General features: G+C 44.8%; 1 protein-coding gene across 2 annotated transcripts; it reads left to right on the plus strand.

Annotated features, from left to right (window-relative positions):
• The first annotated feature begins 494 nt into the window (after nt 1-494).
• GPR20 (G protein-coupled receptor 20) lies at nt 495-23,708 on the plus strand. Of its 2 annotated transcripts, none has more exons than XM_072329850.1 (2): nt 495-573; nt 22,288-23,574. In XM_072329850.1, the coding sequence occupies exon 2, from the start codon at nt 22,303-22,305 to the stop codon at nt 23,368-23,370; it is 1,068 nt and encodes a 355-aa protein (XP_072185951.1). In that variant the 5' UTR covers nt 495-573; nt 22,288-22,302; the 3' UTR covers nt 23,371-23,574. The 2 variants fall into 2 exon arrangements, with proteins under 2 accessions (XP_072185951.1, XP_072185952.1); XM_072329851.1 differs by lacking the exon at nt 495-573 and adding an exon at nt 12,799-12,902 and having other exon boundaries at nt 22,288-23,708.
• Nucleotides 23,709-25,870: the final 2,162 nt, after the last annotated feature.

Below are 25,870 nucleotides of genomic sequence, written 5' to 3' on the forward strand. Positions count from 1 at the left end.
GAAAGAGCTGGGGCTGTTCAGCCATTCAGTATCTGAAGGGGTCTGTAAGAAGGAAGAAGCAAGATCTGCTGTGACAGGACATGGGGAAATGACTTCAGTCTAAAGGAGGGGAGATTTAGATTGGACGTCAGGAGAAAGTTTTTTACAGCAGGGGTGATGAAGCCCTGGCACAGGTTGCCCATAGAGGTGGTAGAAGCTCCACCCCTGGAGACATGATCCAGATGTAGGCATCCCTGTTCATTGCAGGAGAGCTGGAATAGATGGCCTTTAATGGTGCCTTCCAACTCAAATGATTCTATGATTCTATGCCTTCATCACGAAAACTCACCTCCAGTTCATCTTCACTCCTCTCCCTTCCCCACTCCTCCCCTTTACTCTGAAGACATCCTTTGACCAAAACAAGCCTCAGAGGCTAGGAAAGACACTGACGTCAATGTAAAAGTAAACCCAAGAGGTCTGGTTCCTGTATTGCTGTGCTGGGCTGAGTGCTGGAGAGCGAGTGCGCTCTCGCTCGGTCAAGGAATCCAGGAGCAGGCTCTGGGATCAGCAGCTGAGCTTTCTCATCCAAGCTATGTAAGTACCAGCGGGAACGTGCAGAAAGGGGGAGAGGGAGGGAGAGTTACCAGCTGCAGCTCAGGAAGGCAGAGTGCTACAATCCTGGCTGGACTGAGAGATTGGAAGCATGAAGATTGGGATGGGAGCTCTGGAAAGCTGGGTTGAGAGCAAAGCACGTGGATTTGGGTGCAAGTGGGAACAGGATGAGGAGCACCTCCTGGGGAGAATCTCTTGCGCAGGGTGCTGCATCTCATCAAGGGAAATGGTGCTTCCCATTATTGAACTGGTCCATTTGGATGCCAGATTTGTACTGTTGTGAGTATGCACACTTGATATGCATAAAGCAGGCTGCAGACAAAACTGTCTGAGTGATTCCATATGAAAAACTGAGTATTTCTGGTGTATCTCCATATCCTGACTACCTCTCTCGTGTCCAGCAACAAATGCATATACATGTTTCAGGTGTCCCTGCATAGAGATGCAGAGCTAGAAACAAAGCCTTTACACTCAGGACATGAAAAAGTGCTCCGAAAAGGCTCAAAATTATTTATGATTTAGAGTTAGGAGGCAGAAAACTTTCACCGTGGAAATGGTATAGGAAGCATCCTTACTTTGGGTTCTCTTGAATGGGGGAAGCAGTTGGTGGGTGAGATGGATGAATGGTCGGCGAGCACAGCTGGCCGAGACGTGTCTGCCTGCAGTATATCATAAAGAGAGCATCTCCTGTCATTTACACAAACTATGGTCAGTGGCAGAGCGTGATGAATTAGAAATGCAGCTCTTTGGACTCGTTTCAGCTATGTTTTGGTAACACGAGGCGCCTTCTCTTCTAACTATTCTCACGTGCCAGAATCAATTTCTCTTCTTCAGCAAAAAAGCCGTTCCTTTTTCTGAAATGGCAGCTCCTTCAGCACAGCTGAACCTTCCCCATTCAGAAGCAAAAGGCAGCAGGGACACAAATTTAATCCCTATTAATTATGCCTGACAGTCCCAATTGAAAACCACTGGTGCAAATGCCTCCATCACCCGTGATTAGATGCAAAGGCTGCATCTCAGCTCATGATGCAAACTCTTTCCTGAGACAGCAGAAAGCTGGGCAGCCATGGAACAGGGGAGGCAGTGATGCCTACCATCTACACAACACAGCATCCACAGGCATGAGGGAAGGACTGCCTTGGGTGGGAGCATCTGTATTACAAAACATGCTCTTCTATCTCCTTTGCAGGCAGAAATGTCTGTCAACACACAAAGGGGAAAGTAAATCCCATTCTTCCCCCTTTCTTCTTACAAAGAGATGTGGCCAGTTAATGAATGAATTAATTAATAATTTCAGCACATTTTGCTTAGCACCTTTGCTTTCTCCACAGTGTATACTGAGATAAAAAACAGAGAGAGTCATCCCTTCTCTACAAGCACCCTACAAGTCTTCCTTCCCCTATTTTGAAGAAGGAGGTAAAGGCCAAGGACAGAATTGTACATGAAACACCTCTCATGGCACGTTCTCCCACAGGCAGCTCAAGCAGAACGGGGGAGGCTGCTGAGCAGAGCAATAAATCCCACCCTGTGCACATAGAGTGCTTTCATGGTTCTACTCCCTGCTATGCACATGATGATGTGCCCTGGAGATGATGTGATTCATGCAGGGCTGTCCTCCCCCTGTATACCCCATCATGGGGAAAGATCTGATCCTGCACTCCAGATTGTCAGAAGGGACTTTGGCTATCTGTGTTTTAATGAGCTGGAGACATGTAAACAGGGATTTTTACCAAGCAGGTACTCAGCACATTAGGGAAAACCTCACCCTTTAAAGGAGATGTGAGTCCCTACGTCTAAAAACGAAGACAACCAAATTCCTGAGCCCTTGTTAAACCAGGAGCCAAAACTCCCTCATGGGAGCATTGCAAACACATGAAGTGCATACTGCTTGTACTTTATATATGTACTGTCATACTTCTGTCATGTTTCTGTGCACATCCAGTTGCTAGGTTTAAGAGGAGGTGAAACTATTTATCACTTCAATGTGTATCTCAGGGAATATCTTTTAACATCTAAGGCAAAGTCTATAGACCCACCTGAGGAACACTTGCTGCTTCTTAGCAAGCCCTCCTGTAAATACTTTAAATTTGGTCATGAACTTGCCACCTTTTCTTGCTTTCTCATTCAACTCCCCTCCATTTTTCACACCTGTGTTTTAATTTATAGCATTTAACTCAACCAAGGATTCCCATGAGAAAATCCTATTCACTGCTTAGTAGAGAAACTCTTCCCTTCCAGCTGGTCACAGCAGAGTCCAGCCAAGACTGATCAAATCCAGAGGTGGAAGAAATTGGGTTGACATGAAAGGTGAATCATGGAAACTGAAAGGCAAAGCTATGGGTCAGATGGGGTTGGCTGAGCTGATCCACGCCACCCAAAGAAAAGATGTCGGCTGTTGGGATGACATTAACCAGGGACACTGCTGTTCAATGTCAGCATGATATTTACTGAGATCAATATGCCATTTGTATATAGACACAGAGGAACTGGATTTTTTTATTGCTTCTTACACATAATCCATAAAAGATGTGCAACTCATCTATCAAAGTCTCAAAAGTGCCATCAGAGCAGAACAGAAAAGAAAGGGTGATGACTTCTGCACCAGTACAAAAAGATTTGCTAGCAAATGTCCCTTTTCTTCACAGCTCCAGCCACCTGCTCTATAAATATCTGTCATAAAATAAAATGGGGCTCTATGAAATGCCCTTAAAGCTAACACAGCTGGAGTATAGCTCTTGTTGACAGCACCCCATCAACTGTATGTGCTGAGGTTGTCAGCTCTGTGGTGGGAATGATGGGAATCCATCAACAGTTGGACTAGATGATCTCAGAGGTCTTATCCAACCTTCATGATTATCTGATTCTCTCTGGGACACCCAAAGAGATGGACTAGGCTCTCATTCAGAGGCTGCACCATAGAGAAGCTGTCACAAGTAGACTTTAGCCTTGTGGATGAGGACAGGGAGGTTTTGCTGAAGTTCTCTGATTCATCCAGAGATGAATAGCTCTATCTGTGTACCTTATTCATAGAACACTAGAACCATTGAATCTTTAAGGTTGGAAAAGAACTGTAAGACCATGTTGCCCAACCATCAGTTCAACACCACTGTGACCCAGGTAGGCATTAGCAAGGTTAAACAGCACAGAGCTCTGAGCATGCAGATCCCATACAGAGACTACAGCAAGTGTTTGGAGCCCATCAGGGTCCTCTCAGAGCAATGATCCCAGAATGAGATAGCACAATGGGTATCTGGGCACAGCAGGAGAGGACACTAAGGCCCTTCATCAGGCAGGATGCAGAGGGAAATCTGGGTGGTCACACAGAGTTGCAATCCCTCAGCTGGCAGGCTCTCTCTTTTTGCCTTGGTTAAATACACCAAGCAATACATCTACAGGAAAAATCCAGGCTGTCAAGGCACGTTACACTGTCTTCAGCAACCAGTTATGTGGATAAATTGATTGTCATTAGAGTGATGAAGCAGCACAGCAAACAAGCTATCAGGAACAAGGCAGCCCATTCTTCATACAGCTCAAGGCTTCCCCACAGCTTTGATAAAATATACAAAAAATCGTCTCCAGGCTGCACTGGTGTTAGAGACAGACTTGTGAGAGATGAAGGAAGTTGGCAAGAGATAGAGATTTCTAACAGGCTGATAACTCCACATCTGTGCAGGGTAAGATGAGCAGATGATTGCAAGGCTGGGTCATAGGACCTTCATTGTAGAACAGATTAGGTTGGAAGGAACCTTAAAGATCATCCTGAGCATCCACAACTTCTCTTGGTCATGGTGGAAGGTTGCACAGGGCAGGTTTGCATGAAACAAGATTGCTCAAAGAAACCTGCTGTCCCCAAGATACTCCTTCTCCTACCAGTCACAAATAAGTTCAGCATTGCTGGAAGAGAATCACAGAACCATAGAATATCCCAAGTTGGAAGGGATCCCATCATTGAATCCAACTCAAAGAAGTGAGTAGACTTTGCGTATCTCAGCCACTCAGGTCACCCAATTGTCAGATCCCACTGTCACGTGAAGGAAATGCAGAGCTCACTCTGACCAGCAGCTGCCCCAGAGGATGCCCAGGACTGAAATAGCAAGGAGCAGATGTCAGGAGCCGCTCACTATTGGGACAGGCAGAGGAAGGGGAGCAGTGCTGCCTCTGGCCCCTGCTAGATAAGGGGTGTCCCATACCACTCACTGCGATATTGAATTCACCCAAAGAGCCAGAGCTACTAGGACAACAGCAGCAATAAATCCCAACTGTATGACTCCTTGTGAGCTGCTTACCTAGGAAAGTGCACAGTTATTTACACGTGCTGATTTATTAATGTACTCAGGATGGCTCGAGCCACTAGTTCTTGCCCAAGGGAGCTCTGCTCCGGAGCTCAGCATCTTGACTCACAGTGTTGGGACTGATATATGGCTGGCTGCGATCAGATGGCATATCTAAAAATACAAAGCCTGCAGTTTATTTTTCTTGGAAAATGGAAAGACACCCAAAGAAGCAGAGCCCAGTTTAGCATCCCAAGTAGGCTGGATTTTTTTCTTTAAAGAAGCCAGTGGAATTTGCCCAAAGGAAGGTGGATTGTTTTACAGCCGTGGGATTAACCTCTGCCTCCAGAGCTGTGAGGTGGTCCTACAGCTACCTAGACTTCTGCTGTCTTCTAAAGAAAGCTGCCCTAGGAGACACAAGCAGTAGTTGACATAGAATCATGGAATCATAGAATGGCTGAGAATACACTTGATTCCATCATCTATGTCACTGATAAAGATGTAAAAGAGCACAGATCCCAAGACAGACATCAGGGGGACACCACTTGTGACTGGCCTCCACCTGGGCATAGACTCATTGACCACAACCCCCTGGCTGAGACAACCCAAGCAATTCCTTATCCACCAAGCAGTTGACTCTTCAAATCCGTATCTCTCCAATTTAGAGATAAGGATGTGGTGTGGGATCAGGTCAGAGGCCACAAGCCCAGGTAGATGACATCAGTTGCACCCTGACCCAAGGAGATCTCTAGGCTTGAACCATCGGGATCTGGGACAGGCATTGAGTACACGTCCATATTAATGAACAAAGCCTAATCCCTAGGAGCAGTAGTTGCCTGCAGGGATGGAACCTGTAATTCCAAACATCTGAAAACACAAAGGAAAACACCCCCTGCAAAACAACAAAAATGAGAAAATGTACCAGCTCCTTCCAGAGACAGCAATGTTAAGAATCACTTGTAACCAAGCAGCAGAAACAGGGTTGGTTTTTGTTGCTTTTTTTTTTTTTTTTTTTTCCTCTGGGTTTTTGTTTTGTGTTGTGTTCCAAATGGGTCTCTTTCCTTTCTTCATGTTTCTATAGAGTTTTTCATCACTGTGGAATTTCCTACGATAATCTGCCAGATTTATGCTGCCCTGTTCCAGATCAGAGCATCGCTGAGCTCTGTGTACATCTAACAAAAGCCAGCCCTGCTGTGAGCCTTCACGATCTCTACAAACCAGGCAAACAAAGTGGATGGGAGAGGAGGATTAGCATGCTCAATTTGCAGAGAGAGAGCAGAGAGACTATGTGATTTTCTCTAAAGCCATTTGAGGAGCATGGAGCCAAAAAGGAGATTTTCTGAGTTGTAGGTCTCCTTCCTCCTGGTTGCTGTGACTCTGTATGGCATCAGGGAGTGGGTTAGGCTACATCTTGCTTGTATGGCAAAGAACACCGGTGCTGAGCAGATGGTCCTGGAAGCATCTCACTGCTCTTTGCCAGGTCTGTTAAATCAGAGCAGGTGGAGGTAGCAGATTGGTCCCCTAAGGTCCTGCTGCTTGCTTGCTATGTGTATGTGAATGTCCTTTTTGTCCTCAGTACCCCACATCTACAGCCTCACATGATCACAGAATCACAGTATGGTTGAAATTGGAAGGGACCCTCTAGGTCCATGCGGTCCAACCCCTTCTCAAGCAGGGACACCTTCAAAATGGTGCCCACAACCATGTCCAAGTTGCTTTTGGAAATCTCCAAGGATGCAAACCCCACAACCTCTCTGGGTAACCAAATCCTGCAGTCAATTTGATGTTTTTTGGCTCAGCCTACCATCCTGTGCTTCCCACCACCCCAAACACAAGAGTAGAGCACTGAGAGGTATTTTGGGGCAGCTGTCAAGCTACATCCTAGTGCAGGTATCCCATGTTTCCTACTGATTCCTGTTGGGGAAAAAGCCATTCCAAAAGGCCCAACCTCCTCAAGCACATGTGCCCAAGAAATGCCAAAGCCCTGGCTGCCTGCATAGCACTGCCCTCCAAACACCAACATGCGTCTGTACTCAGTGACAAACAAATCCAGCAGGAATTACTTTGCTGGGAATGGGGTGAGGTTGTGATGCTGGACATCGTGTTCTTGGCAATTAGACTTTGAAAAAATATATATATATAGCTAGAAGAAAAAAATGTAAAAAAGCAAGAAGTGGCTGCTGGCCAGAGGTGGGCTGGGGGGGACACAAAGGTAGGAGTGGGACTTTGTAAGGGATCCCAACTAGGGTTGGATAGCAAGGGACTGTTGAGACATGACACACTTTGCTGGGTTGCCAAAGGGTCTTTCCAGCTCACTTTGTTGATTAATTGATTGAGGATCCATAGTGGAAACCTCACTGGTGTGAGCAGGGGAGAGAAATGCCGGGGGAGGCAATGGTTAGAAAAGTCAATTCCTAAAAATGCAGCAGGCAGGCAGGAAACTGGCTCTTGCACTCTTTCTCTCCCATGCCTGACTCAACCGACAAGTGGTTCATCTGAGAACCACTTGTCTTTCCCTGTTCCCCATCAAGCAGACAAATCACAGCTGGATCCCATCAGCAGGAGCCCCCCCCATATGGCAACTGTCTGATCTCCGACCCTGCCTAAAGACGCAGATGGGAGCCTGTTCAGTGGCAGGGCCATGGATAATGGTCCCTCTGACCTTTACAATTCTCTGCAGATGGTGAGTGGGTTCTGGGAAGTGATTGGGATCTTGGAGTAGTGCCTTGGCATGGGAAACTGACTGCTCTTTGCTGAGCCTCTTGTGTCAGGTAGGTATGGCTGCCCCTACAAACTGTGATTATAGGGGCAGCTGGTTCATTTTTATAGCTCCACACAGTCTCTGTTTTGCATGCTGAGAGTCATGCTATGGGATGCTGAGCTTGGCCAGGGGGAAGCAGTTGGATGCTTTCTTTCTCCAGGCAGAAGATGGTTGTGTTTTTCTGCCCCTTTGGTGCTTTTGTCCCCAGGCACTGCAGGAGAGGTACAAATTCTGGGAGACAAAGGTTGTCTCTTCCCTGTGGAAGCCCTGTCTAGAGTATAGTGCAAAGAGATCTTATCCTTCCCCACCACACCTCCAGCTATCACCTTAGGCATAGCTATCTTTTCAGAGCTCAGATTCCAAGGGGATCTCTGATCTTCCAAACAGCCCGACGCAGCATGCCTCTATTACTATATCCAAGAATAGCAAAGAATGACCTCTCAGAAGCCCAGAAGTTAAAGGCACATCTCCTTCTGCTTGGCTTCAGAGAAAGAAATGCCATGAGCCCAAAGCTGGCTACTGGCAATTTTGAATCCAGCTGTTTGGAAAGGAACTCTAAGATCATTCCAGTCTGATCATTAACCCATCACCACCATGCCTACTAACCATGACACTCAGTGCCATATCTACCCTTTTCTTTAACACTTCCAGAGACTTGCCACAATTCCTTTTACCAAGCGCCAGTTTGTGAGCTATGAAGAGGAGGGATTTTTCTCTTTCTACACTGGTGATGGAGCAAGAATGAGGGAAGGGCACAGACTCTACCTGATCCTCTGTGCAACTTTATTTTCCTGCTGATCCTGCTGTGTTTCCAAACCTTGTGCACAAGCAGAGTCAGAGCTGGGTACAGGATGAGGAGTCAGGTGTTCCTTCTGGTCCCTCTCAGCCACACCAAGTCTGTAGAGCTAAAAGTTGTTCCCACTAAATTGCTTCTCTCCCCCATTCTGTTAGTAAATTTTAGGGCAGGTGCTATCATCCATCTGGCAGGAGCTTGGCACCTGTTAGACCCTGCTCTGCTCCATTACACTTTGCAGCAGGGCTGGGATAGAAGCCAGTGTTTTGTTCCTTGTCCTTTGACAATATTCCCACACTGCTGTCCAAGGCTTTCCTTCCAGGGGAAAGGAACACACGTCTCACTCGTTAATGGTGAGGAAGCATGATGGGGTTAGCTGGGCCCCTTTGAAACGAAGGACATTCCTACACATTTTTTTAGGAGTCTCAGTGTCCACAGATTTTACCCTAACCCAAATGCTATGTAGAGCTTTCTTGGCAATTGCCCTCTGTGAAGGGTGACTCCTTTCTATCCTTGGACCATCTGTGGGAATCAAACCAGTTCTCTGAGTCTTCAGTTCTGCCTCTGATTCACAGCATCTCACAACACCCATTTAGGCTGTAGTAAATTAAGAATGCAGAGCTTGAGTTCAGTGCATACCATAGGGATATACATGAGTGTTTTCCAGAGATTATTAAGGCCTCTGGATATTCTGGGGTAAATTAACTGGAGAAAAGAGCTGTTTTAGAGGGTAAAATGAATGCAGACTCTCTTCCATGCAATTGACTTTTCCTGCTGTGATAACAGATTCACTCATATGGCAGAGAGCAGACAGCATCTATTGCTGCCTCTTCATCAACCCTGTATCTACAACAGCTGGGCAACCTTTCCTGCAAGAAGTCATGTGAAGATATGCTGGAGTTGGTGACCTTGGCCATTTCCTTGTCTGCCTCCCTTTCTGATTCTTCTGCTGCCTGATGCAGGTGGACAAACATTTCAGGAACATCTGTGTTGGTGGGGAAAACTGGAAAATGTTCAGTGGAGGTATCATCATAGTATCATCATAGTATCATAGTATTGTGCGAGTTGGAAGGGACCTTAGAGATCATCGAGTCCAACTCCCGGGATTCGAGCCCTCTGTGTAGCAGAGCGGCACTTCTACCCCCTGCTCCACAGGGGGGGATTCGAACCCGGGCCCCCTGGTGTTGCAAACGGGAATTCTACCGCTGCGCCACCGGAGGCGCCACCGGAGGTGGTCTACAGGCACGTGAGTTCATGTTCTTTGAAGCGGCTAATTATAAGAGGATTTCCAGATAGATTCAATCCCATGCTTCCTGTGCCCTCCACATAGTGAGAATCCTATCCTTTGCTGTCCTCCATGATCACAGGTGAAGGCTTCTCAAATTTCTGAGCTCTGATTCTGCCAGGTCGGGGTCCAGGACCTTCTTGGGTAGAAGCTCTCTTTTACCTGTGGTGAATGAATTTCTAAGGATCTACTCAGTAAAACAGAGTAAATTCAACTTGACAAAAACAGGCATGTTTAGATACAAGTCTTGTTTGGGTCCTTACCGAGTTGGTTAACAGAAATATCTTGAGAACTGATCCTGCCCATCTTGGCAGTTCAAAAACTCATTATACTGAGCCCAGTCTCAGTCTGGAAGGGTAACTCAGCTCTGCTCTTTGAATATGACTGGAAGAGAATTCCCTTCTCCTCACACAACCACAGAAGATATCTCCCCAGGGTGGCGAATGGTATCAACCTCCTGATGCTCTCTTCCAGAGCATCCTGCTTTGATATTCTGTGCTTTTAAATCATTCCCCATCCCATCTCTATTTTATGTGCTAATGTTAATGGATTAATAGGAATTATTATGGGCCAGAATCACTCTTTCCTGTCCTGACCATTATTCCTTCTCCAACATGCTCATTTTAGCTGATTAGTGTCGTCTTCCGCTTTCAATCTCAAGGCACCCACTGCAATATTTAATGTAGTTGCATATTCAGCCAGCAAGCTTGAAAATTTTCCACTTACTAGAGCTTTCCTTTTTTTTTTCTACCTTCCTTCTCCCTTTGGGAGCAACATAAAATCTGAAGAGAGAGACAATAGAAGCTTCATCATCTACAATTGCAACTCCTCCTGAAGTCAAGTGTGGGAATTGAGTCTGGGACAAAGCATGGCCCAGAACATGGATGTGCCTTCTCCACCTTAACAGCAGCATTTGCTTCCCAATATGGCATGTTCTGCTCTATCTCAGGCACAACTTGAAACTTTGCAGCTGTTGCCACTATAAGTCTAGCTCTAAATTCGGCAAGGAGAGAGAGGCTGGGATAGTGGGGGAGTACAGGCCACTCATTATCCCATGCACAAGGGATGGGAACAAAGCTCATATGCATTACACAGGAGAACAAATACAAACTAGTCCTCATATAAGAATGATCAGGCACGTGAACAGAGCACAGGTATCAATAACTCATTCTGGAGAAAGGCCTCCTTTCTTTTTACAGTCTTGCATTTGTACATCCAGAAATCTGTTCCTTAAACATAACAATTTTGTTAGCAGACTGGGGGAAACATTAACATTTGCCACTACAGACAATGAGAGCAATAGGGGTCAAACAAACAGGTGGTTTGTTTTTTTTTTCATTCTTCCCCTTGATAAATCCCCAAGAACGAAGGAAGTGAAAGCAAGTTTATTATCCAGAGATGACTCACGGAGGCCTTACAGTCACACTCACTTTCCAAATCATAAGGAAGTGAAAAGCAGATGAGATCCAAGGCACGTGGTTGAGCTGGAGGACAGTTGTGACAGGCTGGATGTCTGGATCTGGGTGCACAGATAATCAAGCAGGATGTTCCTGAAACTGGAGGAAGAATCTGCCGCTCATTGTGAGGAAACTCAAAATAGGAAATCAATAAAATATCCTGACAAAAAAAAAGATCAGCTCAGCCTTCCTGGGAAAGATTCAAGGGCGAAAAACGAACTACATGAAATGAGGTCAACTTTCTCTAATATCCATAGCTACTGTTTGTGCTCCAGTGAGACACACGTGTGGAGTTCACCTCTCCTCTATTTATGGATTTGGCCTTTTGACCTGGAATTCAGTGTCTCTCAGTTGATCCCGTTGTGTTGTTACGGGCCATATCCCGCGTGTTTATTGTGTTGGCATCAATGTTGTCTTTATCTAAATTAGCGAGGAAAAAAAAACAGTTCAGGGCTGACACTATAATTCTATCCATTCTTCCTGTCCTCCTAAATAACTAAATTTGCTACTATGTCTCACTTTATTTTTTTCTGTCCTTTTTCCCAGGAGGGATCTCTAAAGCTATTGCAAAGCTTCCTGGAGATAACATCTGTGTAGGCTCCCTTTGAGCCCCATCCCACCAAATATGGCATTTTTTGTATCCTATTTAGACAGAAAAGCATATTCTCATGAGAGGGACTTTGGGGGGTTTTAAGAGACATTACAATACTGGTCAAAAGGGACATCTTGAAAGCGGCACCTTGAGCCCATCTCAGCATAGCAATACTTTGCTATACTGTGCTCAAGTCTCATACAATCACAGAGTATCCTGAGTTGGAAGAGACCTATAAGGATCATTGAGTCCAACTCCTGGCTCCATACTGCAGCCAAGGCTGTAGGAACACACAACTCTCTGCTATGATTACTACAATGGTTCTACCACTAGTATGGAAGGGCAGGGTGAAGATGGAGGAATGTGTTGGGGGCCTTCATGGTGGAACCTCAACTCATCTACACTCAGCGGCTTCAACTTAGTTCATTGGCAGCCATGATAAACATCTCTTTCTAATGACTGGAGCCAGAAGTAATCAAAAGATGTAAGGTCACACTTCATCCCCCTCTGCCAGGTCTTTTCTTAGGGTCTGGACAACTTGATTCGCACAGATAGAGTGGCATCTGATTCTTCCTGAAAATACTGGAGACTTCTGTCTAATCCCAGCTCATATAGAGAAGATGAAAAGAGAAGTATTTTCCTCCTGTGACATTACTGTGGCCTTGAGCTGATAGTGTTCTCAGTAAGGAGATTTCACTCGCACAAAAAGCATAGGAAACTGAACCTGGAGAGGGGGCAGGTGGTGCAGCAACACCTATATTAGTTTAGTAGAGATGTTCGCTGTGAGCAAAGGCTGGAGCTCCCTTTAGCGTTTCCAACACTTCATAAATTTCAGAGAGATTTAGGGCAAGGAGCCAGATGTTTCAGGAGAAATTCTGAACACTAAAGACAAGTGGAAATTTTTTTTTTTTTTTTTTTTTTTTGGAGTGTGTATTTTTTCCCATTAGTTGCAAAGCTATATTTAGAAGAGAAGGGGGGAGACATAGAGAGAGAGAGAGAGGGAGGGAGATTAGGCATTTCTTCATATTCTGTAGTCACTCCAGTCCTGCTTGTAGGAACAGATGTCTCTTTCCTGGGGCAACAGCATTCAGGTCCAGAAGGAAATTTTCTTACCAGCAGCTCTTCTAACATAGAAGGGAGATCGAGCCAGAGGTAAGTCAGTCCTGGTGGAGGAATATATCACAAGGATTGTAGAAGCAGATGCTTTGGGACAGTAGTCAGAGCGGAGCATGATGTGAAAGAGGTAACAGTAAGGGGGACAGGAGAGAGTCACTGAAGACCTGAGCCCAAACTTAGAATGGAAAGCGCGTCTATCATGGAGCCCTGGAGGGTGGAATGGCACCCTGTCGAAGACATGGAAGATGTCCATGGTTCTGTCATTGCTGCAGGCAAGGAAGTTCACCAGGAGGTGCCCACTGGGACAGTGGGGCTGCAAGGTTTTTGCATTGTGAGTTTCTCTGTTCTGAGGTTTGAAGGCAGTGAGATGCTATTTGTTTGTTCTCCAAAGAGATGGGGGTGATGAAAGATGTGTAAAGGTGCTGCCTTCCCCCTGGTGAAAAATACTATGCCAGCTCTTGTAAGGAGTGGGGTGATGTCTTGTTTGGGTATGAATTCCTCGACATGGTTTAGTGGATGTAGTGGTGATGGGTTGACAGTTGGACTAGATGATCTTAGTGGTCTTTTTCAACCTTAATGATTCTGATTCTGTGATTCTATAATGACCTGTATGCAGGCTTCTGAAGCCAAAAAAGGAGACAATGCATTGCTGGGAACAAGGTTGCTGGGGCTGAGGTTGTTTTATCTCTGGCTGTGCTGATTCACATCCTAAGGAGAATCAGATACTCTCCAAGATCCTTAACAACACCTCTTAAGAAAGGCTTTAATAGTAGTGCACCTGCTAACACCTCAACTTTTTCCAGGTTAATCGGTTTAATCCAAAACTCACAAATCTCTAGAGGCACTGGGGGGTTCTATCTGCACAATGCAGTGACTGCAGTGCCTAACAAGGAAACCATAGCAACCAGCCTCCAAAAGGGTTAAGATCTGGTAATCTACCCTGAGATGCCTCCCTGCTCAGTCTCCTGCATTTGTATCATCTCCATTACCAGTGCTCTCTAGGGGTTGAGCCTGGCTTTCTTCTGTTCTGGACCATAAAGAGCCCCAGGTACTGCCTGACAGCAAAACTTCACTGCTGCTCTTCCCTCATTGTCCTGCTCAGGCTTCTTGCCAAGGGATGGAGCCAGCACACAGCTGAAAGCAGAAAGAGGGAAAAGTTCTCATTGACAGCTACATTTGCAATTAAGAATTTCCTTTTCAAAAAGAAAGCAGCAACACACAGGCCTGATGTTGCTCTGCTTTAACTCCTGCAATGCTTTTGCACTTGTCTGTAAAGTTTTTCTCTGTGCCTATATAGTAATTCTCACTGCAGGGTTCTCCTCTTGAACAGCCACAGTCATTTTTATTCCAAACTGACATTTCTAACACTGTGTCCCAGGCACCCTTGAAAGGCTAGATGGATTACTGTAATCCCCCAAAACTCAAATACATTTCTCTTGTAATGTTACAACCTCCCAAGAAGACAGGCACAATTCCATTTCTACTAGCTAGCCCTACAAAACTGCAGATCCACGAGTTTCTTTCCACATTTAGCTTTGAACAAAAATAAAAATGCTTGTAATTTATTTATTTTTTCCCCAAAAAAGAATGTACTTATCCTTTATATTACACTGATCCACGAAAGATAGAGAGGGGTACAAGGAGGAAGTCATGCTCTGATTTCTCTTAGAGTCTACTGTGGAGATGTAGATGACAGATGGCACTGGGTACTAGTCCTGGCAGGCTATGAGATCATAGAATTATAGAATCATAGAATGGCCTGGGTTGAAAAGGAACATAATGATCATCTAGTTTCAACCCCTCTGCTGCCCAGAGCCTTGAAATGCTAACAACTTGATTTGTAGAGAATTCACCAATACATTTAGGAAGTCTATCACTCCGAGACCAGGATCTGGTAGAATATAAAAGAAAGACATGGAAAATACTACAGAATCCATAAGTCATTGTAGACATCTAAATGTTTCAGGACGGACTTATACAGTGATATAGAAACAAGCAAGAGGAGGTGTAAAGCCTCTATTAGCATTCCTAAGGTGATCTGTACAAGTACAAGTAAGCTGCATCAAAATGCACTGAAGGACCGCTGGGTGCCCACCATGAATGGGTGCAAATGTGTGGGTCCGGATAGGCAGGCAGAAGACCTGCAAGCTGTGCATACAATCCCACATCTGTGTTCACTTCATACATGCATGTGGGCTCCTTCTTTCAAAGACTGAGGCATTACTGTTACAGATGGACACAGAGGAGTTTTAAGCTCTGAAGAAATCTGCCAACACATTAATTGCTTGCTCTGTGTACCTTTGGGATCTTCGTTCCATATTTTCCATGCATGCGCAGGACAGGGTTGAAAGACAACCATGCAGCAGTTTTTGGATTTAAAATAGATTGTCTCTGGGGTGTCACAGACTGGTGATCTATCAGCTGGTGTTAAACAGCCAAGCCCAAATGCAGAGAGCAGACAGTTCAAGCCAGGCAACAACTCTCCCAGTCATTATGCTCCATGAAGAAGAGGAAGAAAGTTTGGAGGGTTATGTTCCCCCTCTTCTAAGTGGCAGAGAACTCTGGATGACCTGTTGGACTAAATTATTGCACAGCCACCCACAGGCTATTATTCGTCCCCAGCCAAACCTGGAAGTGGGATTCTTTGTGCACAGAGGACCTGATTTTGGCACTGGGTTTCCTAGAGAGCATGGGGTACACCTCTGTGCACAATGCATTTAACTATGAACAAGGTGGGGTAGAAATCAAATCACAACTCACAGCAACACCCAAGGCAGTGCCTCAGAGATGGAGAACCACATGTAGCCTCACTGGGACCATCAGACAGGAGGCCCAGTGCACATCCTTAGGCTGTGATTGCTCACATGGCCTGAAGGACAACATCTGGCCATGCCTTGGATGTTTAAGTTTTTCCTTTGCCCAGACGGGAAATCTGATTCTCAAACAAAACTAGAGCAATGTAAAAGTTTGGTTGGGTGAGTGTTAATCCCTCTTGCTGGTGTGAAAAGTGTTTTCACACCTTCCTCTAGGCTGCAGGCAAAGGCAGGAATTTAGCTCATGGTTCTTCAAACCATGGGACAAGGTGGGACATGCTGACCATTGTGGTCTTCAGGCAATCAGTTACCATCTATCTGCAGCTAGGCTGGTTCTGCCAGAAGTAACATATTATTTGATATAAATCTGAAATTATTTAATGTTGGGCAAATAATGAAGCAAGCCAAGTTTTTCCTTTGAAAAGAAGACATCCAACATCTTTGCAGTGTTTCAGTGCATTAGGACTTTGTAGGGAAGATCTAAATAAAAAGATGTGCTAAGGAAAGATTTAGTAAACTTTCTGCAGGTTCATAATAGAGGAAACAAGGATAATCTGGCCTTATTCAGTACTTACCTGTGTGTTTGTCAGCTCTGGCTTCCTCTGTCTTCCCAATGTTTTCCAATTTGTTGGCTAATTTATACCAAATTTGGCATAAGGGAAAGATCACCTCAATTTTCAGGAAATTAGGCAGCAATGAAAGGATAAATTCAAACAAGTTCTGGAGCCAAGGAAAGAGTTGGAACATAAGTCCTCATTAATACAACCAGATGTCCACATGGGAAAAAGCTATTAATAACCATCTAAAGCAGGGTAAAACATTGATCCAGTGTTTTGAGCAAGACACTGAACCGTAAGAAAACAGGTGTCATTTTGTCTGGCACCCACCATGTCAGATGTGTGTTTTGAGCCTCCCAAACACCTGTTAGTTCCACAGCACTGGAGGAGAAGAAATAATCCTACCCAGGACTGAATATGAGAGTTTTCAACTGCAGCTCCCCCCAGTCAGGTATTTCACATGCCTTGTCTAAGCACACTTAGTCCTGGTAGCAGACATCACATCTTGAAATCAGATGAGAGCATGAAGGTGATCCAAGGGCTGGAGCGCCTCTCCTATGAAGATAGGCTGAAGGAACTGGGATTGTTCAGTCTGGAAAAGAGAAGGCCATGGGAAGACCTCATCATGGCCTTCCAATACTTAAAGGGATTTTATAAACTTGAGATAAATCAACTTTTTACGCAGGTAGGTAGTGATAGGACAAGGGGGAATGGTTTTAAACTAAAGGAGGGGAGACTTAGGTTAGATGTTAGGAGGAAGTTTTGACTGAGAGAGTGGTGAGGTGCTGGTACAGTTTACCCAGAGAGGCTGTGGATGCTCTGTCCTTGGAGATGTTTAAGGCCAGGATGGATGGATTCCTGCTCAACCTGATCTGGTACTTGGTCTAGTGGTTGGCAAACATGCCTTCAACAGAGGGGCTGGAACCTGATGATCCTTGAAGTCGCTTCCAACCTAAGCCATTCTATGATTCTATCTGTTGCCCTCAAATATAGGGTCCTCCCTACCCTGGGAATAGCCCCATTTCTGCTTTGCAATGGTGTAATTCTCCCCCAAACATTGCTCCCTTCTCACAGACAGGGGGCTAGATGGGAAGCAGCTTTTCCCCTCTATCAGCTGGATTTGTTCTCTTTCTCTCCCTTTCTCTCTTTCTCCCTCAGTTCCCACGATCAGCAAACCCACCCTCCCCAGGCTGACAGAATGAGCTCTACTACATATAGGGCCAGTCCTCAACATGTAGAAAAACACCATATTTGGCCAGTTTGAGCCAGAGTTGAGTGAGAGCTTGCCAGGAGAATCATACAATTTAAACTGAAAGAGAGTGAGTTTAACCCTTCCTTTATAAACAGGATGATAAATCACCTATGGAACTTTAAACACGGAGAGACTGCAAAGCTAAACACAAGCTGTCTCCATGCCAGTCAACAGAGCAAGGTTAGCAGACAGGACAGGGTGAGGGGGACAGGGAGATGAGAGAGGTGCCAGTTTGTCCGGTCAGATGCTCAGATTCAGGACAGGGAGATGAGAAAAGCTGAAGCTGTTTATACTAAATAACACTTGTTCTCACTTACAAATGTCCTTTTCATCTCCCCCATCCCACTGCATGTCTTTTTTGTTCTCTTTCTGTATGCAGAGATCCTATCAGTACAAACCAATAAATAACCCTTTTGGAGAGTGCTCAGGACAAAGCTCAGTTGTCTGACCTGCCTTTTCTTTTGTATCCCATTACTTGAATTGCTGAGCTCAATCCAAAAGTACGGTGGGTCAAGGAAGAAACTCCAACTGACTTCAGCAAGCAGAGGGTGAAGCATAAGGCTAATACAGAGCTAAAAGTTGAGTGGAAAGAAATATGGGATGGCCAAGGATATCTTCTTGGGGCAAGACATAACACTGAGTTGCCCATGCTAAAAGAACAAGTGGGATTCCAAGCATCAAAAGAAGAGATCACAGGCCCTGTTTTCAGCACAGTGACCATCTGTTTCCTATTTGGCCCAAGAACGATGGAATTGGTTGTGTCATGCAATGATAAGAAAGTATTTCAGAGCATCTCCCTGTCTCCCAGTGCTGAACGGGAACCTTTATCAAAACGAGGGAAACCAGGTCAACCTCTAGTCTCCCTCCCTCCCCATATCCCATTTCTACCCAGATGCCTGCTGTACTTTTAAGGAAATGCTACCCACAGCCTCGGAGCCAGACAGACAAAACCCAGCCTGAGAGGTATAATATAACAGCATAGGTCACCAGCGCTCGGAAGGGTGCATGTTTACCCATCACGGATTTTGCAGTCTACCAGCTCCACGAAACAGAGTTTCCATGGAAATCTGGGTGAACTAGGCATGAAGAAAGCCCAGCTCCAATTCCTCTAGAGATTTTAGTCAGAGGGGTAGCACAAGGGCTATTAATTGTGCAAGGAAAGGTGATTGGTTCACGTAGCCCTCCATGAGCTCATGCTACAGCTGAAAGCCATAAATAGTGAGACCATAGCAAAACAGAGGTTTTCAGAGGCTGCAAGGCTTCTCACGACCTTCACTGACTGCTCCGTGGTTATGCTTATCTGAACTGACCCACTTTAACACCTGCTTTAATATTTCTGATAACAGGGAGAGAACTAGTTGGGGTAATTTTTAGACTCAGAAATGAGGGGAGGGAGGCAAAATTGGAAAGCTTTGGAAATGTTTGCCACTCCTCACACACGAGGTCACGCTGCCTTTCCGCGCCTTGTTTAGCCTGCTGCAAAATGGGGCCATGTACCTTTGTCAAGTGCTTGGAGACCCACAATGGAAAAATACTTAGTAGCTGTTAACCAAGGGTTTGGTCTAGCTCCATCTCATTAAAAGCACTCAGAGGAATGTTGTTGCTTTGCCAGTCCAGCTCTCCATCCTTTCTGTTTGTGAGCCATGTAATAAGAGCAGTCCCACAAACTAAAAGGCCATTTACCCAAACATCCATCAGCAACAATCTGATTAGAGGAAGACTTTTCCCACTGCAGCCTGAGAGAGCAGCTTTACCATAGCTTGTCAGTAAGGAAATCTTCAGAATTACTTACATTTGTCAGGGTTTCTTTTATGTTATTGCTTGTATTGTGAGCCCACGCAGGACAGCAGTAGAGTAGGAAGAGTCACCAGCTCTAACATATCTCCTCCATTACAATGATAAAGTGCTGCCCGTTATCTGTGTGGATGATTGCAGTATCTGGAGTTTATTTCATTGCACATGGGATTCGGGGGAAGAGGGAACTAGGTAAACCATCACACTGTATATGACAATGACTGGACAGCACTCATAGGTGATACTTTCCTACTAGTCTAAAATGTTGTGCATACCTCACTAGTAGTATGAGGAAGAGATGCATTTGTATGCAGTTCAGGTTACTGATCTCACTGGAACAGGAAAAGAAAACTGTATGATGAATCCCAGGTGTTCCTGATAACAGATCTGAAAGTGAAGAAATACTTTCTGTAAGAGGCAAGCTACCAAGAAGACATAAAATCAGAGAAAAAAGCCAATGCCTTACTACTAGAATGAGATGAAGTGCCCTATTGTCCACACAAGTTACAAACCTCAGGGACCTGCTAAGGGATGGGATAGGTGATTTTTAATTCTCCCCTTGCTCGCCTGTGTCTGTATGAACACAGACATGCAAGCTCATGCCACGCTCAAGAAGCAAAACAGTCTCTATTTCCTGGTTTGCACAAGTGCAGTGGCTTCTGCGGTGCTCCCCTTGCCGTCATCTGCAGAGGGAAATCTGGGAGCAGATCCAGGCATCTGCTCACTTCAGTTTGTTTTTGTAATTAAAGAGCCACACAAACAAACAGAGTAGATCAAATGGTGAGAATATTATAAAACCATTTAAAAGTGATGCTAGCATTCTGCATCTTCCCCACGGGTCTTTCTCTGATGCCACACTTTGCAACTCCACTACATTCAGCCAGTCTTGCGTCCAGTTTTTCCTATTACTCCCTAACAGCATCCTTGGCACAAAATGTGAGGAGACAACTTTCCCCGAGGAGTAGGCAGGCTCAGTCAGACCCAGACAAAATAAAGAGAACATGTGTCCTACATTGGCTGCCACTGGAGTTCAGTGTGAGTTGAGGTAATCCAGCCATTCCTAAAAGACAAGATGTTCCAACATCTGGCTGCTGATGGAAATGGCCTAAGTGAAAAAGTAGGCAGAAGTCAGGATTGATCCTCTTTGCCTGGCAGTTCTCTGGGACATTACAGGCAGTCTGACACAAGGCTTCAGGATTTCAGTCCTGCAGCATAATTTAGCACCCGGTTTGATCTCAGGAGGGCTTTTATGGTTAAGCACCAGCTGTTCAAATTCTCACCACTTCCATAGACTAGATGAGGGGCAAAAAGAAACTAGAGCAGTAACCAGTGACCAGATTTCAGCCTGGCTGACCTGGAGTTCCTCATGATGACAAAGACAATTCTGCAGACATTTTCTGAGGGAGTTTCATGGCAGACCTTAATTCATAGAATGATCATAGAATAATTGGATGGCTTGGGTTGGAAGGAACCTTAATAAAGATCATCCAGTTTCAACTCCCTTGCCATGGGCAGAACTGCAGTCCACCAGTTCAGGCTGCCTAGGGCCCCATCCAACCTGGCTTTGAACACCTCCAGGGATGAAGCATTCACAGCTTCTCTGGGCAACTTTTGTCAGTGCTTCACCACCATCTGAGTAAAGAATTTCCTCAGTCCTAACTTTTGGTTGTGCTCAACAAATATTCTGCCTACAACTCACCTGAATGAACCATACAGACAAACCACAGCAGGGCTATGGCATCCCATGAGGACTCTTTATCTCAAGGGTTGACAATTTACCAAATTTCTAAGCCTTCACCAAGCTGTGAAGGAGAAGAAAGGCACCCATTCTGTACAGAAGCCTGCCTGGCAACATCCTAAGACCCTTTCACTAGCACAGGCTCAGGACTGCTCTGCTGGAAAAGACTTGGCATTACAGTGGATCCTTGGCTGCAAGAAAAGCCATGAAGTATTGTGTTTTTATTGCAAACAAAGGAAAGTGAAGACAGGCTGAGAGACCTGGTACTGTTCAGCCTGGAATAAAGAAAAATGAGAGGGGATCTCATCAATGAGTTATATTCAAAGGGCAGGAGTCAAGTAGATGGACGCAGACATTATTTTCAGTGGTGCCCAGAAACAGAACAAGGGGCAATGGGCACAAACTGGAACATAAGAATTTCCACATGAACATGAGGAAAAAACTTCCTGCAAGTGCTGGAAGATGTGTTTGCAGCTCCTTGTCTACCAGCCCTTTTGCACTTGGCTCTCTGGTAGCAGGGATTTCAAACCCTCATAACTCAAATCTTTCAGCATTAGTCTCTGCTGATTCAAGCTGATTTTTTTAACCTCACAGTCCTGTTCAGCTTCTTTTGAGATATTCCAGACATTTTTCAACCATTTATTTTTATTGAAACCAGCCAAGTCTCTGTATATACTGGGCTTTCTTTTTTTTTTAATCTTATAATATACAAATCAGTTTAAAATAGTGTGTAAGTCAGGAATGATTTGCAAATTAAACTGTCAAACCCTGGCAGGAGTAGTGGCTGACACCCTTGGTTGAAATCTCCCGGCTGCTGTTGCTCTGAGCAGAGATATCTAGAAAATGCCACACAACTTGCTTGTGTTTTCCTGGAAAAAAGCCATCCTTTGATTTTAGGAAAGCTTCACAATTCCTGAAACTCCTTCTGTGCACAGCTCTCTATGGAATCACCTGGCCAAGGGAAGGGATATGATATTTTAGGAGTCAGATGATGGGGCTGTGCCTGGACCAATGACCATTTTCCATGTGGCTGACCCAAACATGACCCACACACCTCCATCTTCCTTTCTTCCCTCTGCTCCCCTTGGCATAGCTCACGTCTTTGTTTTTCCACAGGCCTTACAATCACTTTTAAACAGGAGCAACTCGAGGTGGGGATTGTACATCATTGCACTGAGGCTGTGCAAATACATTGGTTCTTATGTGACAATATTCTGAGCTTTACAGTGTGACACACACATCAATATATCCCTGTCTTTACTTCCAGATTGCTGGAAAGCCAATGACCATGCCGACCTCCTCCACCCAAATGCCAGCCCTTGACCACATCAACTCTACCCAGGAACCCAACTCCAGCATTTACATGTTCTCCAAGTTCATCCACCTTGACAAAGAACTGTACAAACAATTTTACAACCTATGGATTGCCCTGATAGTTGTCAATGCCATTATCTTCCTGGTGGGTGTTGTGCTGAACAGCTTGGCACTGTATGTGTTCTGCTTCCGTACTAAGACAAAAACCACCTCTGTGATTTACACCATCAACTTGATTGTTACCGATCTCTTGGTCGGCTTCTCCTTACCTGTACGGATCATCATGTTCTATACTGCAGAGGACTGCCAGCATTGCTCCTTTGTTCATATCTTTGGCTACTTTGTCAACATGTACTGTAGCATCCTCTTCTTAACGTGCATCTGTGTTGACCGCTACCTGGCTATCGTACAGGTGCAAGCCTCAAGAAAATGGAGGAATCCCACCTGTGCCAAGGGGATCTGTGTCTTCATTTGGATCTTTGCAACTGTAGTGACTTTCTCCATCCTCACCATGGCAATACAGTTTGCCCAGTGCTGCCTCTCTGAGATTCTGGTCCTGATGGTCTGCGAGTACTTCTTCCCCCTCATCATAATCATCTTCTTCACCACCAGGATTATGTGTGCTCTGTCCAAGCCTAGCCTCATGCACCAGAGTCGGGAGAGGAGAATGAAGGCTGTGCAACTCCTTATCACCGTCCTCATCATCTTCATGATCTGCTTCACTCCTTTCCACGTGCGACAGGTTGCGATCTCCATCAACCCAGACATGCCACACAATGTCAGCCTCCTTGTCTACCATGTGACGGTGACTCTGAGTAGTCTCAACAGCTGCATGGACCCTATTGTCTACTGCTTTGTCACCAACAACTTCCAGTCAACCATGAAAAATATCTTCAGGAAAACCGAACCAGAGCAAACCACTGTGGACATCCTGGGTATGAACAAGAACACCAAGGGTTCCAATGCAATCATCACCTTCTCAAACACAATAGGAAGCCCTGTGAGCTTGCCGTCTCCAAGCAGTGTCCAGATCTAACCCAGTTCTGATGGGACATGCTGCAGTAAACCAGTGTAATGATGCTGGAACCCTGGTAGGGTGCATGGTACCATTGTCTGATATCTTTGTTCTTTAGGGAGACATTCAGAATGACAGTGGTGGAATTTCTTCCTCAAAAACATTGTGGTCTGTTTGGAAAATTGAACTTGCAGTGCTTTTAGTATCAATACAAAAAAGAGTTTATTAATTACTGTTCCCCACAGGAATGTTTTCTTTGTACTTTAATACAGACATTTTGCTAACAACAAATTCCATATTGTGTTTTTCTTTTCCTGTTTGACATTGTAATGCAATACTACTACAGCGGCTTGGAAAGCAGTAAGTCCCTCTGTTTTCTATGAAAGCTTTCAGGCCTTGGACATGTACTTAGAAGTAAAGGATAAGAGTCATGTTTCCAGGGATACTCATGACAAAGATGCCAAAGGGATGAGACATAAATTACTGTAACACACGTATCACCAGCATCTACTCACTTGTTTCTGAAAAGGTTGTAACTTTTTCAGGGTAGAGATTGCAAAGTCAAGCAGTACTATCTCCTTCATTTAAGCATAAGAGAAAAAATATTTGTGGGTATGTATGTTTTCATGCACATTGTCTGGGCTTGGGGAAAGATTAAAGATATGTTCCACCATAATTTGGATCACTAAATCCCTTGAACTGCAGATGAGCATACAAAGAGCTGTGAAAATGAATGTGCTTTCCAGAAAACTCTGTTGTTCAGCCCTCTCTCCCTGACAAACAGCCAAGATGAAAAGCAGAACCAGACTATAATGCTATCCTATCCTTGTCTGAGTTTTCTTCCTGTCACATTGCAAAATCAGGGCTTTCAGTCCTAATTCCCACCATCAGTTCATCCACTCAGTCATTCAAATGCTGATGTTTCCAGGGATAGAAAAACAATCTATCTATCTCAAGCATCTAAGTCAAAACTCAGCCCAACACAAAGTCCCTAGAATGATTTAAGAGCCATGTTTGAAAGATACGTAAGGATAATGATGCCAGGAGATTCTGTCCACAACAGTGGGTACATGTCCTAGTTTGGACTGCAACAATTAAGCAATGCAAAAATGCAAAAAAGTCATCCAAGGATAAGCACAAAACATGCAACACAAATGGCAGTAGCAGTTGTTACTGCTCCATTTCTCCTTGCCCATCATCATTCAGGATAGTAGGCTCTATTGGTCTAAGCTGGGCTGGAATACTTTACTTCTCCCAGGTCCAACCACAGGACAGCCACCTTCACTTCACAGGACCAAAACACAACCAATGCTTAAAACTGTTTCCTGTGATTACATATATGTTTCCCTTACTCTGTTTCCTTGACCAACACAAAAGCAATAAACAGTCAACACCACTGCAATACAGGGATCTGCCCAGAGATGAGCATAGGTGTCTGCAGGTCTGCTGCATGTCTCAGGCATTGGAATTGATGGAAAGTGATCTGGGTCATGGAAGCAGAGACCTCCTCATTGCCTCCATCTCCAGAGATACTGCAGGAGCCCAGACATTGCCTACACATGGAATACTTTCATGCATGTGTCTTAATTGTCTATCAGAATCCATGGGGAATTATTTCACTAACAATAGACCAGTGCCTAGTGCCATGGTAGGCACGATAGTATGTTTTCACTATTGACCCTGCTACACAAGGCTGTGGTTCTCCCGCAAGTCCTGCACTGTGCCAATAGCCTCAAGTATCCCAGAGCATTCCCAGCTGCAGACACTTCTGCTTGGATATCTGAGTCCTGTGTCCCAAATAAAAATAAAAAATAAATAAATCTATAGTCTACAAATGGGCAGTGTTCAGTCAGCTGCAGGTCTCTCCTTTAAGACCAGCATGACATTGACAGCTGCAACTGGGCCATTAACTCAGGCTCTTGTGGATCATGAACCTAAACCTAACTCTAACCCTGGACGTGGACATGGTGAGCATTTCCAGGGTTCAGTTCTACTGTGTTTTCTTTTCACCTCATCTATTTCCTTAATCATCTGCAAATCACTAACTCTGATAAGGTGCCTAGCAGCCAAGGCCAGCTTCTTAGCAGATCTCTGTCAAATGATGCATTAGCAACCAGAACAGTCTCTCACTTCTTGGTCAGAATAGACAATTCACATTCTTGCCACTGTTTTTCGCCAGCCCCTAATTTGGAGAAAAATATACTATGCCTCAAAGCTCTGCACTTCCATGTAGATCCCAAAAGTCATGCCCACCAACCCACAACATGCTTGCAGACATTTACAGCTAGCTCATTTGTAATGAAAATGTGTCTCATGCACAGAGTTGTTAACAGTACTGTCATTTGCCATGACTGTTTCAGAGAAAAAGGAGCTAAAGCACAGGCTCAGTGCATAGTTTATTTTAGCTTCTTTGTTCCAACAAGCTGCAGTTTTACACCTCCATTTAATTGGCTATTGACAGTGTTTTTGCCACATACAGAAATGCTTTAATATCTTTCACGGTGCAGTTATTCATTTGAGG

This window comes from Excalfactoria chinensis, chromosome 2 (assembly GCF_039878825.1).
Source record: "Excalfactoria chinensis isolate bCotChi1 chromosome 2, bCotChi1.hap2, whole genome shotgun sequence".
NCBI classification, from domain to species: domain Eukaryota; kingdom Metazoa; phylum Chordata; class Aves; order Galliformes; family Phasianidae; genus Excalfactoria; species Excalfactoria chinensis.